This window comes from Gobio gobio (assembly GCF_949357685.1).
Source record: "Gobio gobio genome assembly, chromosome: 23".
Classification (NCBI taxonomy): domain Eukaryota; kingdom Metazoa; phylum Chordata; class Actinopteri; order Cypriniformes; family Gobionidae; genus Gobio; species Gobio gobio.
Window position 1 is genome coordinate 6258364 of NC_137119.1, and position 18458 is coordinate 6276821.

Consider the following 18458-nt stretch of genomic DNA (forward strand, 5'->3'; position numbering starts at 1 on the left):
TTCAAACAGCAGCATTACACACTAAAGAAAGTTGAAAAGGTAAAAAAGCATAATAGGATAAATTCAAAATGAAATTACTCCATTTTTAATCTTTCAACATTGCCATTGAGATATCACAGTCAGCAAAGAACGAAGACACTCAAAAGCATTAAATAAATAAATGCATTTAAGCTTATGAATGGCAGTGTTTGGACATAGTGGTATAGGTACCTGATAAGGGACGATACTCCCATGGGCAGTTCCCCATCGTCTGGCTTCCATACCAGAGTTGAGGTAGTTAGCAGCGATGTGAGTTAGACAAGCAATCTGTAGACACATAGAAGGAGAAAAAAGAAAATGAAGTGTTAAATCTTGAGAACTGTCAGTAAGCTCATTACGCCCCGCTGTTTAGTGAGTTCAGCGAACTCTTACGCGGCTGACACAGCAGTTCATGCGGCCGTGGCGTAAAACGTTCCTGGAATCCACTGTTTGTTATTCTGGAAAACTAACCAACAAAAACTTCAAGAGATGGACTAAAACCAAACAAACATTTAAACAAAAATCATATAACATTTCAGATTCAACAATCATCTTGGTTGCAACGTTTGAATAAAGTGTTAAAAAAAAAAAAAAAAGGGTACTGGCTTTTTTACGATGCCCAGGTGACATCAGATCAGAAGCAACGCAGCTGAGACAATATTTTGCGATGTACAACGATGTACTGCGAGGACGCTGAGAATGTTAAGGGAGGTGGAATATTTTGTCAGATCAAAGCATGTCGGTGATGATTTAACAGTCTGGACGCAATTGTTGTGCCGCTCCAGACGGGCCAGGCCTCCTTCCGCAGCCTGTCCTGCTGTACACCTTGAGCAACCCATTTATCACTTTCCAGCAAGTTTATTTCCATGACGTCTTACACTGAGGCTTTTGTTTACCAAAACGCTGGTGTCGGTGTTTAAACTGCAGGAAACAATCTCATTTTTGTCCATATGCAAGCATATAAAAATCATTTATTAGGTCAACACTAAATCACGTATCTTAAATCAGGTAATACAATGCTGTGAATGTTTAGCTTGGGGCAGTTTTGATATGTTAATGAAACAGATATACTGTAAAAATCTAGCAGTAAGCTCATTAATTAGGTCCTGAACTGAACTAGAGACAGTATAAACGAATACATGTGTAATCCACTTGGATCATGTGCATCTCATAAGATCAAAAACTCCTTTTTGTTTTAAACTAAGGGTCAAATTTTTTCTTGAGAAATCAACGTACATATTGAGAATATATCATTATATTTAGTGCCACAGCCCTATCACCCTGTAGCCCAAGACTGGTTTCCCACAGAAGCAGGGTTGGGCCTGGTCAGTGCCTGGATGGGAGACCTCCTGGGAAAACCCTGGTGTCACATTCCCTCTATTGGCCCTTTTCAATCATGGCCTCCAAATAATCCCCATCCATTGAATTAGCTATATAGGGGCTTTCGCACCAGAGGAACCTTTTCAAGTTCCTAGAACTAATGGTGGAAGTATCCGTTTTAGGAACGATTTTAGTTCTAGGAACGCCTTTTGGTTTTCTAAAAGTGTACGCTGACCGAGCGAACGAACACGAAAAACCAGAACCCGCCATTTTTAAAATCGCAGAGTGCACACAGATTATAGCCTGTATATTTACTCCACAAACTAACTCTACAAACATGAAAAACAGTGATATATGGACCTTTACGCTAAGGAGAAAATCCAATGCAACTTTGAGGGGACCAATCGAAACATGATTATGTATTTCTGCTCAGCTAGCGACATTGGACATTAACCACAAGGCAAATGCTATACCATCTACTTTCTTTGTATAACAGTTCTATCCAATAACGTATTAGACAGGACTGTTAAAAAGATCATAAACGAATGAAGATGACTAATGAGAATGGGAGCGCTGTGTGGTGTCCAGCAGTGATGTGCGGGTTGATCCAAAATGAGCGGGTGCCTGCGGTCACCCGCGGTTACAGGTCATCGAAAAATATTTTTAATGATATTCGGGTCGCGTTCAGTCAGGTCGTCAATACATCCTTATTTACCTTTTGAATGTTGAGCGTTATTAACTTTTGAATAAATGCTGACGCGGGACAAAATGCCCGATTTCCCAACACGTTGAACTGAGCAATGCCATTGTACCATTTTAATAGGCTACCTTTTAAATGCATATAGCTCAGTAAAGTCAGTTTTATGCATTTTCTGAGAGGGGGCGGGATTTTTGTTGGTAAAGTCGGGGGAGAGACGCACACTTCGATTAGATAAACACATGCAGCATCTTAATTGTTAAGAAAATGAAACAAAATAAATGAATAAATCAAGCCTGTATTACATAACACTAGGATATATCATACAGCATTCTCTCAGTTGACCTGCTGATGAATTCTTCAAGCAGGGTCGAAACATAAACATCGCATTCATCAATAAGATGCATCTAGACAGCTGAAATGGAAAATGATGGGCCACCTCAAGAACTGCCTGCTCTCGCCGCTGCACCTCTGAGCGCACCACGTCAGGGCCTGAAACATTTTCTCAATGGCCCAATGACGCTACGATGAGCATTTATTGCTTTTAAAAAATGCGGGTCAGGAAGCGGGTCGGGTACAATATTTTCTTCTTTTTTTTTGCGGTCCGAGTTGTGGGCGGGTTAGTTGAAAACGTTGGTCGGGTGAAGGTTGATTATACATTGACCCGCGCATCACTGGTGTCCATCGCCGTCAAAATAAATGTCTGCCACACCTTCAAAATAAAAGTCACAACAAGGCTTACATCACTTCAGAGCTCTTACTGGCGGTGCAACCGGGAACAGGATCCTAGGGGAATATTTAGTTCTCGGGGAACCACCCTGCTGGATAACACCCTGGTACAGTGCTATCCACCCTTCCTTCCTTCCTTCAGCACTTCCTTCCTTCCTTCCTTCCTTCAGCACTTACTTCCTTCCTTCCTTCAGCACTTCCTTCCTGAAGCACTTCCTTCCTTCCTTCAGCACTTCCTTCCTGAAGCACTTCCTTCCTTCCTTCCTTCAGCACTTCCTTCCTTCCTTCTGCCCTTCCTTCCTTCTGCATTTCCTTCCTTCCTTCAGCACGTCCTTCCTTCCGTCCTTCCTTCCGCACTTCATTCCTTCCTTCCTTCCTTCAGCACTTACTTCCTTCCTTCCTTCAGCACTTACTTCCTTCCTTCAGCACTTCCTTCCTTCCTTCAGCACTTCCTTCCTTCAGCACTTCCTTCCTTCCTTCCTTCAGCACTTCTTTCAGCACTTCCTTCCTTCCTTCAGCACTTCCTTCCTTCAGCACTTCCTTCCTTCAGCAATTCCTTCTGCATTTCCTTCCTTCCTTCAGCACTTCCTTCCTTCTGTCCTTCCTTCCGTCCTTCCTTCCGCACTTCCTTCCTTCCTTCCTTCCACACTTCCTTCCTTGAGCACTTCATTCAGCCCTTCCTTCAGCACTTCCTTCCGCCCTTCCTTCCTTCAGCACTTCCTTCCTTCCTTCAGCACTTCCTTCCTTCCGCACTCCCTTCCACACTACCTACCTTCCTTCCTTCCTTCCTTCCTTCCTTGAGCACTTCCTTCAGCCCTTCCTTCAGCACTTCCTTCCGCCCTTCCTTCCTTCAGCACTTCCTTCCTTCCTTCAGCACTTCCTTCCTTCCTTCCTTCCGCACTCCCTTCCACACTACCTACCTTCCTTCCTTCCTTCAGCACTTCCTTCCGCACTTCCTTCCTTCCGCACTTCCTTCCTTCCTGCAGCACTTCCTTCCTTCCGTCCTTCCGAACATCCTTCCACACTTCCTTCCACACCTCCGCACTTCCTTCCTTCCGCACTTCCTTCCTTACGCAATGTTTTTGTTTTTGAAAGTAGTCTTTTATTGTTTTTGAAAGTAGTCTCAATCTCACCAAGGCTGGATTTATTTGATCAAAAATACAGTAAAAAACAGTAACACTGTGGGATATTATTACAAAACTTTAAAAATTTAAATCAACAGTTGTTTTGTTGTAATATATTTTAAAATGTAATTTATTACTGAGATTGCAAAGCTGATTTTTTTTTTAAATCATGATACACTGCTAGTTTCCACAAAAATATTAAGCAGCACAACGGTGTTTAACATTAATAATAAGAAGACATTTTTCTTGAGCATCAAATCAGCATATTAGAATGATTTCTGAAAAATGGACACTGAAGACTGAAGTAATGATGCTGAAAATTCAAAAACATAAAAAAACTATGTTTTCAAACTTTTGACTGGCACTTTATGTATATATATATATACACTATTATAGAATGTATTAATACATTAACATTTATTTATTTATCAAAATGTATTCATGTTTTAATAATTTGTTTTTAGATTAAATTTTTTAATTTTTAGAAATCTATGTGCTTTGTTATTTTTATTAGTCATTAGTTGTTGTTTTTTAAATACTTCCATTCAACTATTTTTTATTTAAATTTTAAGTTTCGTAATTTTAGCACTTAGTATTTGGCTTTATTTCACTAGTTTTACACAACAATAACAACAGGTTCTGCTGCAGCACTGGCCCACTCCTAATGGCTTCATTGATAAATGTGTCACCTGATATGCATGTGCATAAATGCCTTTTATGATTAGCATAATTTGAGTTAAAGAAGCTAAATGTATGATTCCATTTGTTGTCAATTTATTGGTGATCGACATAATTTGACATACTTTTGAACAGCTTTCTTTTCTCACTTAAGTAAAGGAGAGCTGTACTTGTATGTCTTGGAAAGAGCTGCCTGAAGGCGTTGGAAACAAGGCCACAGTGAACTGACTTGCCTTACAGGGAGTGAACTGAAGTTATTTCCCAGCAGACCGCTGCTGCCCTACAAACTCAAGAGGAGTCCACACTCTATTCAACAACTAACATGAATGATTTGGTATAATATCATACGAAAAAGCCAAGTAGCATCTTGTTACACACATAGCACCTCGTGTGCAGTACTAACCACAGATCTTTAATTTAACACCCGATAAACATTTACAGGGTAGCAAAAGGTCACTGAATATCACTGTTCTCCAAATCTGCTAGACACATGTTCTTTTAGTCAGATATTTTCCAATTAAAACACAATAGCATGAACTAAAAGCGCATCTCAGTCTCTTCTCGGCTCGGAACTTGTTCTTGGCACAACATCTAAGAAAACGTAAAAACTTTTCAAGCTGTTTCAATCTAAACAAAAACCAAAGACATACCCAGCATAATTGTCGTTACTTCTGTTACCTTACTCTACCCACTGTTTTATTAGATGAAAAAGTACATAGTCATTTAAAAAAAACTGTATATAAAACATTTTCTCATATGTACAGTCATTTATTGTTAATTAAAATACTTCTATGAGTTCTAAAGTCTCTGTTTCACATGTCTGTCTTTATGTTGCCAATTTGATTTTTCAACAAACAGCTGTTTATTTTACGATTGACAGAATTTATGTCTGCAAAAACACAAAGCGGTGTTGATTTTTTTTTTTTATCAGTTGCAAATGCAAAGTACAAAAAAAAAATGCATTCCAGAAGGCAAAGTCTGAATATGCTCAATTCCCTGCTACAGATTATGTGAAATATATGACATACAATATCTTCTGAGATTCTGAAGTGTGCAATCAGTACTTAGTTAGAATAAGGCCAAAGGAGATGAGCGAAAAGGATAGAGACCCACAAGTTGGGCAGCTCTTTCCAAGTATAATTGCTACAAGCAAGTTGTTGTTCATGGTTATTTAGGGAAAATACCGCTCAAAGGTCAGTGGCAACTTGGCAGACGTACTATAGGGATAGGTATTGACCACTTTCACAATTCAATTTCGATTCACAAGCTTGCGATTTGATTCATTTGTTTACAAGTTGTTTTATTGGCGTCTTTCCACAGTTGAAACACTTACTGAGCAATTACATGAGACATGAATCATTTCAGTGAGTTGTACTGTATCTTTCAACATACCTTCTGATGTCCATTCATGTTTATTTTGTGCTATAACTAGTAGTAAAGAGGAAGAGACTTACGAGATTTTAAGGTCAGGTTTACTCACAGCTTGCGCCAGCAAAACCCTCTTTTGGTGTTAAAAACGACTGTCAGGATTTACTAAAGACGCGCATTGAAAAATTTGTGCTGAAAAAGGGTGGACGGAATTATTTTTGTGGCTGACCTTACATTATTGCATATGCATTTGTAGAAGTTTCCCTTTCAGGCGCAAAATTCATGAGAGGATTCATTTCAATGAATCACGGAAGGTGATTTACTAAGGTTTGCACTCTTCAATTTATGGGTGTTTGCGTCATTTTTTACCGCCCAAAAAAGCTCTTAAACCAAACGCTAACGGTTAGATTGTGTTGGTCATTAAGGAAATGATCCGGCTGAGTCTGTGTTCTTTAATTTGCGTGTCGTCAGTAGATCATGTGCAGAACTTTCCACTCCCATCTGAATTTTTGTTTTTTTTTATTGCACTCACGCTAATTTGCCGTTCAGTAAATCTGGCCCTTAAAGGGGTCATGAATTGTGGAATGTGCCAGTCATAGATCAGTGAAAGACCGCCTCTGCAGAACAAGATCAACGCCAACTTCATCATCGCGACTTTGGCCCCGCCCACTGGCGTGTTAGTGAGATGACAAGGAGAGAAGAGCGATACAGGATCACAGGACTAAAAATAACACCACCTTCCAAAGGACCCTAATGCTACGAACGTGCTTATTTAAAAACAGCCAATCACAGCAGTGGCCGTTTACACTGAAGTCTCGCAGCAGCCAATCACAGCAGTGGGCGTTTACGCTGAAGTCTCACAGCAGCCAAGCACAGCAGTGGGCGTTTACGCTGAAGTCTCACAGCAGCCAATCACAGCAGTGGGCGTTTACACTGAAGTCTCGCAGCAGCCAATCACAGCAGTGGGCGTTTACACTGAACTCTCACAGCAGCCAATCACAGTAGAGGCCGTTTACGCTGAAGTCTCACAGCAGCCAATCACAGCAGTGGGCGTTTACACTGAACTCTCACAGCAGACACACCCCTTCAAACAGCATTCAAATCAGAGGTTAAAATCACGGTCGGAAAAATGCCTTTTATTTCTAAATTATTAAAATTTTTGATGTAAAAATCATACTAACATTATAAATGCACTCCAGAAAACATTATAAAACAATGCAGTTCATGACCCCTTTAAAGGGGGCATAACACACACAGTTTCTGCCAATCTCATGTTAATCTTGAGTCCCTATAGAGTAGTATTGCATCCTTCATATCTCCAAAGAGTCTTTAGTTTTATCATATTTATAAAAGACAAATGCCCTGATCTGATTTTTAAGAAAACAGGCAAATTCGTTGAGGCGTGCAGTGGGCGGGGCTAAAGAGAGTACACACACACGGCATTATCCCTTGATAACTTTTGTTTCACTAGACATTCATGTATCCATCCATCCATCATCTTCCGCTTATCCGGGGCCGGGTCGCGGGGGCAACAGTCTAAGCAGAGACGCCCAGACTTCCCTCTCTCTAGCCACTTCCTCCAGCTCTTCCGGGGGAACCCCGAGGCATTCCCAGGCCAGCCGGGAGACATAGTCCCTCCAGCGTGTCCTAGGTCTTCCCCGGGGCCTCCTCCCGGTGGGACGTGCCTGGAACACCTCCCTGGGAAGGCGTCCACGAGGCATCCGAAATAGATGCCCGAGCCACCTCAGCTGGCACCTCTCGATGTGGAGGAGCAGCGGCTCTACTCCGAGTTCCTCCCGAGTGACTGAGCTCCTCACCCTATCTCTAAGGGAGCGCCCAGCCACCCTACGGAGAAAGCTCATTTCGGCCGCCTGTATCCGGGATCTTGTCCTTTCGGTCATGACCCACAGCTCATGACCATAGGTGAGAGTAGGAACGTAGATTGACCGGTAAATCGAGAGCTTTGCCTTGCAGCTCAGCTCCTTCTTTACCACGACAGACCGGTACATCGACCGCATTACTGCAGAAGCTGCACCGATCCGTCTGTCAATCTCCCGTTCCATCCTTCCATCACTCGTGAACAAGACCCCAAGATACCTGAACTCCTCCACTTGAGGCAGGAACTCTCCACCCACCTGAAGCGGGCAAGCCACCCTTTTCCGACTGAGAACCATGGCCACGGACTTGGAGGTACTGATTCTCATCCCAGCCGCTTCACACTCGGCCGCAAACCGTCCCAGTGCACGCTGAAGGTCCTGGCTCGAGGAAGCCAACACGACAACATAATCCGCAAAAAGCAGTGACGAAATCGTGTGGTCCCCGAACCGGACACTCTCCGGCCCTTGGCTGCGCCTAGAAATTCTGTCCATAAAAATCATGAACAGAACCGGTGACAAAGGGCAGCCCTGCCGGAGTCCAACATGCACCGGGAACAAGTCTGACTTACTGCCGGCAATGCGGACCAATGCGGACTCCTGCTCTGGTCATACAGGGACCGAACAGCCCTAAGCAGGGGGCCGCCGACCCCATACTCCCAGAGCACCCTCCACAGAGTGCCACGGGGAACACAGTCGAATGCCTTCTGCAAATCCACAAAACACATGTGGACTGGTTGGGCAAACTCCCATGAACTCCCCAGCACCCTGGAAAGGGTATAGAGTTGGTCCAGTGTTCCACGACCAGGACGAAATCATGTAGTTCACATTAAATGCACTTATGCGCCGATTGCCAACGAACCACACACATTTGATGCAGTTTCACTCACCGCCTGCGGTTTCCACTCATGACCGGGAACAAACACACACACACTTGCAGAACTCCGGAAAAATAAACTGCATCCACTGTTCCCTTAATGCTGGGTTATTTACATTCCCTCACAACCAGAAACACACTTCTTTAGTGACATTGTTGATTTCGTGGTCTAAAAACAAAATGACAGCACCGTCGACGGCTCCCGTAACACGAACGAAGCTCATTGATGTGCGCGCTCCTGCTTTTGCTCATTCAGGAGAAGTGCCCATACAAGTATTTCCACCGTTTATGACATCATTCTGGGCCACACTCTGAAAAAAACTTTCCGAAAATTGTTTGAATCCTGAGGGAGTGTATTTGGCACACAAAATACACAAAAAAAAAAAATCTTTTTAATTTTGGCTATGTTTAGCATGAGAATCAAACTCTTTAACAGTGTAAATAAGTCAGAATGCATGAAATAGCATTAGACCCCTCCTTTAAGAATCCATATTGAGAAATCAATATTGTCTACCCAGTCCTACTGTATTATGTCCAGGAATTTCAACAATCAAAAAGTGCTTCATGATATAGGACACAGCCATAGATACATTATATAATTGAGTTCAGGAATAATGATTTCCAAACAACCTAAGGTTTTCCCAGGACACAAAATGCTGCCCATAAATACCCATGTTTGCATCTGGATTAAAGGAAACTGTGGTGTGGTTATCTAATGCCCTCAGTGCTTTTGCTATTGCAAAGAACCTATAAATTTGCTGAAGGGTTAGATGACTGCGACCACAAGACGATCAGTAAGGAATGTTTGGAAAGAGGCGGAACTTACTTATTTCTGCCAGTTAGGGGTCTACCGCCACAACCGTGACCCATCATCCCTTCAGCCCACAGATAAGACATATGCATCCGATAAATTCCTACCAGCCACTCTGAATCTGATGTACATAAAGAAATACTACACAAAATCCAGCAGTCACTGAACAGAGCCTGGACTTCTTCCCCCTGAAATTGGAAGCAATTAAAAACGTATGAGGGGTAAGAAAAAAAAATAAAAGAGAGAGAATGTACTTGAACCACAACAGACGATCACAAACAATCAGATTATAGGAACCATTTCTGGAAACCACATCCTTCGTTAAAGCTGGTATCATTCAGGGGACGAGCGATCAGACTTGTTAGCCCTGCACAAAGGTTTTGCGGTATCATGTCAAAAATGAGAGTTGGGCGTGTGGATCTTCTGAATGATCTTTTCAGAAATCTAATGGGACAAGATGACCGTCTTAAAATACAGCTTGATCGGCTCTTCACAAGGCCAGCGCAGGACAACAGATTTAACTCAGATGCCTGATTCTGAACCCTCTATTCATTTGCTAGGTTTATACAGAGTCCAAGGCTCTGTTCCAAAACACAGCTGCCTACAAAGGCAACACTTAAGGCCTTTTAAAATACCTTCTGTTGGCCAGAATCTAAAGTGGCATTGCATGTATTCTTTGTGACAAGCTCAGTAGAAAAAAAAAAAAGACAATTACAAATGATCCAATACCTACACTGTAAAACTTACAGTGGCTTAAATTTTTAAGTACAATCAACTTAAGACATTTAACCCTTTAAGACCTAAGGGTATTTTTACAATTAATTTTCCGCCTGGTGTTATTTACTAAAAAAGCTTGTAAAACATCAACCCTGTTGTGCACAGACAATTGACACACCTCTTTTTTTTCAAGACAAGTTGCACTGTCAGTATATTTGTGTTGCATTGATGTCACCTGAATCACTCAAATATTTATTGAAAACACACACAAATAAATAAAAGCTAAGCATATTTCCTCTGGAAAACAGTTTGTTCAAGTCTTTGGAGTCCTGGAACTCAGGAATAAACATGATAACTTATACAGAACAAAAACTATTTACATTTTTCCAAAAAAAGTCCAGGCGCTTTTGGCCTCTTTGGATTTTGGATATTTACTGGTGCCAAGCCTCAAAACAGTTCCTATCAGGAACTTCTTCTCAAACTTTCTCCTCAAACTTTCTCCACAAAACTACTAAAAACTGCAGCGCGTCTCTCTCTCTCTCTCTCCTCAACACTACTAGCCGTGCGTCTCTCTCTCTCCACAATAACAGAGCTGTGGTTCATGCGTAATGACGCACACCAACGTGGATGACGGATCAGCCTGTCATTGGTCAAACCCTCATCCAAAATGGCAGCTAGCATCGCGCTAGCGGCAAAAATGACGGAAAATGTATAAATTATGGACATCAAGTGGATATATCTTGGATGTAAGCGTTTTGATTTATTGCTGAACAACTCCAAAAAGATGCACATGTTCCAGGCTGGATAGAAAACCTTCTGTAAATGCTACAAAGACACCAAAGACACCCCCGTGATGGCTAGCTCGTTAGCTTTCTGCTGGAAAAAACGGTAAGAAAATCGATAAAAGTTTCATGAAATAATATAGATATTTATCGGAGGTGCCGTGTGACGTCGTGGGCGATGCCGTCGGGCTCTGAGGGTTAAGTCATTTCAAATTAAATTACATTAAACTGACAGAATCTTTAATAACTTATTAAACAAATTATTTTGATGGGTTAAAGCAATGTAAAAACATATGTTGTCAAAACTTATTGATCATATAATTTGTTACGGTGTATGTGTATTGTGTATAGATAAAAAGTTAAATCGAATTTAAATGTATTATTTTACCCAATTATATTATTACGTACTGTAATGTTATGCCTATCATATAGCATCATATTGATAGCTTAGTTAACGTCAAATCAGGAGATCAAGTTAATCAGCCTCTGTTGGCGTAAGTCTTAACTAAATTATGGTGCTAAAAAGCATCTTTTCCTGTTGACCACCATTCAAAAATAGCTGATATTCTGGCTTTTTTTTTTCTCCCACATACACTAACGTTCAAAAGTTTGGGGTCAGTAAGATTTTTTTTTTTTTTTTTAATGCAGCAAGGACCCATTAAAATGATCAAAAGTGACAATATTCAGATACAGATTGTGGCAAGCAGCGAGGCCGAGGGCCCATGAGAACGGGGCGAGGCCGGTGGTGAGTGATAAAGAGCCGCACCGGTCTCACGGAGAAGCTCGAACGCATAAAAGGAGGAGCGACGACAGTGAAGGGCGAGAGAGGACCAGGGGCCCGTTCTTCGTACCTCGCTTAATACATCTAAGATGATTTAACAGATCCCAGATCTTTTAATCGTGATAACTGATCTCTAGCTAATTTGGTTCTTCAAACAAATTTGCGGATTGGATTAAAATATCTGGATTAAATGATCTAAGATTACTGCGCGTTCTTTTTTTCCCTGAAGAGGGCAGATGCATCGATACTCAAAACCACAATCAGCAATGCAGCGATTGGCTGGCGTCAAGACAGCAACGTAATGACATCATATAATTAAAAAAGCCACCTGGCAAAAAACTTGACAAATTACACAAAAAACCCCCGCGAATTTCTGGACCTTTATAAAGAAACAGCCAGACGACCAAACCAACATAAAAGTTATAATAGATAAATGTTTTTTTTTTTTTTTACATGATTACCAATAATTTATATTCACGATTTTATACAGTATTTGTACACCCTTTACATTTTTATTTCAATGTTGTAATTTAATTTTTAATTCAATTTGAAACAGATTTGTAACGAGACAATATTTAAGTTTCTTATGGGTCAAGATCAAATTATCCTCTCTTGCGCTGCATCAAGCCACTCCCATAATATCCGTGATCACTTAATGCACGGCTCAGATTAACTCTACAACATGTGTGTAAACCAATAAAAACAAAATTATATAAAGTAATTATTCCATCACAAATAAATCGCTCAATCAAGTGGCTGTGTCTATAGTATTATACACAACATTATACATTCTCATATACATATACAATATAACATTTTTATATTATTATTCAAAATTATTTTTATTGCCCCTGGTTCAGTAATGCACTCTTGTAATAAAGTAGCAGTGGCAGGGACAGATTTTAAGTATCACCTCAAGATGCAATCTAACCCTGTTTACATGAAATAAGCCGCTCGCGAGCAGGTTTAAGTTTACGGACCTGTTACTATGACAGCAAGTCCAGGATGAGCTTCGAAGAACCAAACAATCCGAGATCATGCCAAAGCGTCAACAATCAAATCCAGCTAACTGAGTTAGCGAGGTACGAAGAACGGGCCCCAGGTCTGGACTTTATGTTTTTATTATGTGTGTGTGGAAGTCGTCCGTAAGGAGGCTGCCGTTTTTACTTTAATTTTGTTTATTTTAAGATTACAGGGAGTGCAGAATTATTAGGCACGTTGATTTTCTGATCATATTTTTTTTCCAGGCACATTTGACCAATTCCAAACCACAGTAATCCTAATAACTACTATTGATTTAGTATTTAATAATGTATAAGTGATATATAATTGTTCATGAAGGCTGGAAATGAAAATCACCTTATATTCAGGTGTGCAGAATTATTAGGCATGTTTTCTTTTACAGATAAATTGAGCCAAAAAAGAGATTTAACTCAGACTGAAAAGTCAAAAAGTATTAAATGCCCATGAGAAGGATGCAATACTAATGCAATACTAGACATTGCAGTTAAGGCGTGACCATTGGACAGTGAAATGCTCGTTGGGTCAGCAGGATCTGACAAAAACATGTGGCGGAGAAAAGACACCTGTTAACTGCAAAAGAATTAAGAATTAAGGTGAAGAATTAAGGGTGAAACCATCAGGAACCCTTTAGTCTCCAGCGCCACCATTTTCCAGAGCTGCAACCTACCTGGAGTCTCCAGAAGTGCAAGGTGTCAGGATCTCAGAGACTTCAGTTAGGTAAAGAATACTAAAAAATGACCCCCACTAGATAAGAATCACAAGCTGAAGTGTTGTAAAATACATGAAGAAGGTTTTTTTATAGGCTTTATAGACAGATAGGTTGAGAGTGACTCTTGAAGGACCAGCTCCACATCCTCTAGTACCACTGTTTGAAGAATTCATCTTCCAGAATCTGGCAGTACGTTTTGGGAGTTCATTTTTAGTCCATCTCTGCAAAACGGACTTCAGGATGGACTAAAATGAACTCCCAAAACGTACTGCCAGATTCTGGAAGATGAATCTGAAAGACTGTAAAGTCTTTTGAACGTTGGCCAGTTCCCGCCTCCTCCCATATCAACAAACCTCATTACACAGATATATACAGATTTCTATTTCAAATAAATGCTGTTTATCAAATAATACTGAAAAATAAGTATTGCTCCATACAAAAATATGGAGCAGCAAAACTGCTTTCAACATTGACAATAAGAAAAAATGAGCAGCAAATCATCATATTAATGATTTCTGAAGGATCATGTGACACTGAAGACTGGAGTAATGATGCTGAAAATTCAACTTAGATCAGGAATAAATTACATTTGACAATATATTAAAAATAAATCATTTTTTTAATTGTAATAATTTTTCACAATATTACAGTTTTACTGTATTTTTGATCAAAATAAATGCAGACATGGTGAGCAGAATCAATGTCAGTGTCTCAATGCTCAAAACTTTTGGTTGGTAGTGTAAATTGCAAGTATTATATTATAAAATACAGTTATTTTAAACAGGAGCATGATTCCTTTTTGGGGGTCTTATTTTTCCCTGTCAGATGCCTTTAACACCATGGCTCAGGATAGTTGCTAATGAATTTCCTGCATTTCGATTTGATTAGTCACAGGGCAATTACAACACATTTCCGGCATACTTCCGGCAGGTCCTGTATCCCCGGAGCGAGCACATTTAAGAAGAATCCTAACGGATATCCTCCCTGCAACAAACAAAGCATGTTGCAATTTGTTTCACTACCATGACGACTGTCAGGATTTAATAAAGACACACAGTGAAAAATTAGCGCTGAAAAGGTGTGGACAGGGCATTTTTGCGGCTGACCTTATAGCATATGCATTTGAAGGAGTTTCCCTGCAGAATGACAGTATTTAAATGAATAATGCGAGGTTTACTATGGTTTTCGCTCGTCAATTTACTGGTGTTTGTGGCATTATTTACAGCCCAAAAAAGCTGATGCTAAACCAGATGCTAACTAGTGTATTGCATTGGTCATTATGGAAATTATCCGGCTGTCGTGCAGATCTTTCCACTCCCATCTGCGCTTTTATGGGATTGTGCTCTCATGCCCTGTTTAGTCAGTCTGGCCCTAGGTCTAATATTGGGGGATTTTTTCGTATTTGCTTTAAATTTTTAATTTTAAGGGCCAGATTTACTAAACAGGGCAATTAAAAGAATGCAATTTAATTTGTGTCGTCTACTGACGACGCACAAATGAAAGAACACACACGCAGCCGGATCATTTCTGGTTTTACCCTTGTGCTGTCTTTATTTGGGAGTCACACTGGTGGTCTTAGCGGTCAACCCCTGAAACGTAACTTCTTTTTTCAGAAATACTACATACAATAATACATTTTTGTTCAATAATATAGCTTCTTTTTTCTTTTGCATTTTGTTAGCCTGGATGCCAGCCGAACTTAGCCCCGCCCACAAAAATTTTACTCGGGCAGTTCGGTCTGGAATTGATCGGTAGAGATAGCCTGACGTCGTCATACTCAATTCTAGTCAGAATATTAGATTAGATTAGATTAGATTCAACTTTATTGTCATTACACAAGTACAAGTACAAGGCAACGAAATGCAGTTTAGGTCTAACCAGAAGTGCAATAGCAGCAAGTGCAGGATATACAATGGATGCGTAAGTGCAGGACATGGATATGTACTGAATATGTATAAATATGTATAAATAGAGAGACGTTATTACTATAAACAGAACTGAATTTACAGGTGAATATGTACAGTGAATAAATATACAGATGGCTATTACTATAAACAGAATTTTACAGATAGAGGTATACAATAATATGTTAGGCTAATATGAGGAATAGCAGTGGATTAGGGTAGTGCAATAAATTATGGACAGAGCTATCCGGAAAAAAAGTGTAAAGTGCAGTGGAAAGTGGTTGCATATTACAGTTAGAAGTACAGTGCAAAATGCAAATGTAAACATTGGTACTATAAATACAGTCGGCAGTGCAAATGAGCATAATCCAGTTAAGATATGGCAGTGTAAGATGCATATGTAAACAGTTGTTACTGTGATAAACAGTCGGTAGTGCAAATAACAAAGTGAAGGAAGATGTGAGGTAGGAGAGTTATCAGTTTATGAGGGAAGTGATCAGTTTATGAGAATATGAGTCTGATTCTGCTCCGTTGGGCTGTGATTATGGGGCGTGTTTCAACCGAACCAGGAAAGATCTCAATTGGATAGACCTACAACCAATCAGAGCAACGGAGCGACGCACAACGTTAGTTGTCAAATGTCAACAGAACTCAACTGCACTGTGTTGCCATGTCCGCGGGTTGAAGCGACCCCAATTATGTGATATACAAACCCAGGAATGCGATTTTTAGCTGCCAGCCCTGCCAAAATAACACATATTTTACCCCCCAAATGCCTTTTTTTTCCCGGAGAACCCCCCCTGGAAAGCTATTGGGCTTGTTTTTGGCTAGTTTTGAGGAACGTTAGCAATTGGGCGGGTTTTGTTGTAAAAACTTGGCAACCCTGTCTGCACGCACGCTGGAATAAGTAGCCTAACGTTAGAAGAACAAGATTAGTGTACGATCTTTGCCGGTGTTGTAAAAAAAATAATTTAAGGATACACAGAGTACTTACCAACATGATCATCATTTCTGAGAGAAATAGTAAAGGTGAACGCATATACGAACAACTTCTCCGTTTAGGATTAGAACAAACTCAACCCAAGCGCCTTTGATGACGTGGATTATTACGTTACTGTTGATCATCTGTCCATCATCGTCTAAAGCCCACCCTGACAATTTCATTGGTCCGAACAGTTTCTGTTCAGGCATAATTACTTCTCTACCGATCAATTCCAGACCGAACTGCCCGAGTAAAAATGTTGTGGGCGGGGCTAAGTTCGGCTGGCATACAGGCTACGGTAGAGAAGTAATTACGCCTGAACAGAAACTGTTCGGACCAATGAAATTGTCAGGGCGGGCTTTAGACGATGATGGACAGATGATCAACAGTAACGTAATCATCTACGTCATCGAAGGCTCTTGGGTTGAGTTTGTTCTAATCCTAAACGGAGAAGTTGTTCGTATATGCATTCACCTTTACTATTTCTCTCAGAAATGATGATCATGTTGGTAAGTACTCTGTGTATCCTTAAATTATTTTTTTACAACACCGGCAAAGATCGTTTACACTAATCTTGTTCTTCTAACGTTAGGCTACTTATTCCAGCGTGCGTGCAGACAGGGTTGCCAAGTTTTTACAATAAAACCCGCCCAATTGCTAACGTTCCTCAAAACTAGCCAAAAACAAGCCCAATAGCTTTCCAGGGGGGGTTCTCCGGGAAAAAAAGGCATTTGGGGGGTAAAATATGTGTTATTTTGGCAGGGCTGGCAGCTAAAAATCGCATTCCTGGGTTTGTATATCACATAATTGGGGTCGCTTCAACCCGCGGACATGGCAACACAGTGCAGTTGAGTTCTGTTGACATTTGACAAATAACGTTGTGCGTCGCTCCGTTGCTCTGATTGGTTGTAGGTCTATCCAATTGAGATCTTTCCTGGTTCGGTTGAAACACGCCCCATAATCACAGCCCAACGGAGCAGAATCAGACTCAAATTCTGACTAGAATTGAGTATGATGACGTCAGGCTAGCATTTTGTGGTACTAATAAATATTTATGCAGTAATTCATTTTCCCATAGAAAATAAAAAGAACATTGTTTTATTACATTTTTTTTTTAAATCAATGAATGCAGTATTTCAGGTTAAAATAGAGTCTATGCTTTTAAAATCAATTTTTTTGAAGGCAGATTAGTGCCATCTGTTGAGACTATAGAGTATAGAGCGGCTTGTGAATTGCTGTTTTTAGACATAATTACATATTTTTATTAGGTGGAAGATTTGAATATATTTTTAAACAAATCTCAAAGATTACTTTTTGTCAAGTTTTAGATCTTTTTTTGTTTGAAATAGTGATTTGAAGTGTAAGTTTATGCATTATGATTACAGTCGAACCTGAATGTTGTGTTAGAAAGAGAACGCAAGGAGGCATTTTTTTACCCATTATTTGATTCAGAATTTAGCTAAAGAAAATCATTTCATTCAATCACCCTGTGACACCGCATCACTGCTGAGAGCTTTTTTCTGCATTACGACGGAATTATTGATTTAATTATTGAATAATTGATTTCACATACTCTCCAAACTTTGCTGTGTCACAGACAGGAGTTAGGTGTGTATGTGTGTGTGTGTGTGTTTCACAGCCGTGATGTTTTACAGTGTCACCCCTTCACTGCTGTGATCTTTTTCTGCATTATGACTGAATTACTGATTTCACATGCTCTCCAAACTTTGCTGTGTTACAGACAGCAGTTCATAGGTGTGTGTGTGTGTGTGTGTGTGTGTGTGTGTGTGTGTGTGTGTGTGTGTGTGTGGACTCGTAATCCCTACGTTATGGGGACAAAATAAAGATGGCAATATCCGAAATCCTCATCCTTCTGGGGACATTTTTAGGTCCCCATGAGGAAAACATCTAATAAATCAGACTAAATTATGTTTTTTGAAAATGTAAAAATGCAGAATGTCTCCTGTGATGGGTAGGTTTAGGGGCAGGGGCAGTGTAGGGGGATAGAATATACGGTATGTACGGTATAAAAACCATTACGCCTATGGAAAGTCCCCATAAAAC

The 18458-nt window shown here is 40.3% G+C and overlaps 1 protein-coding gene across 2 annotated transcripts in view; it reads right to left on the reverse strand.

Annotated features, from left to right (window-relative positions):
- Nucleotides 1–18458, reverse strand: part of sugct (succinyl-CoA:glutarate-CoA transferase) — a 235127-nt gene that overhangs the window by 174417 nt on the left and 42252 nt on the right. For both annotated transcript variants that reach the window (XM_079805985.1, XM_079805986.1), the window contains exon 9: nt 211–306. In XM_079805985.1, the coding sequence (XP_079662111.1) occupies nt 211–306 (96 nt within the window). The remainder of the gene's footprint in view (nt 1–210; nt 307–18458) is intronic.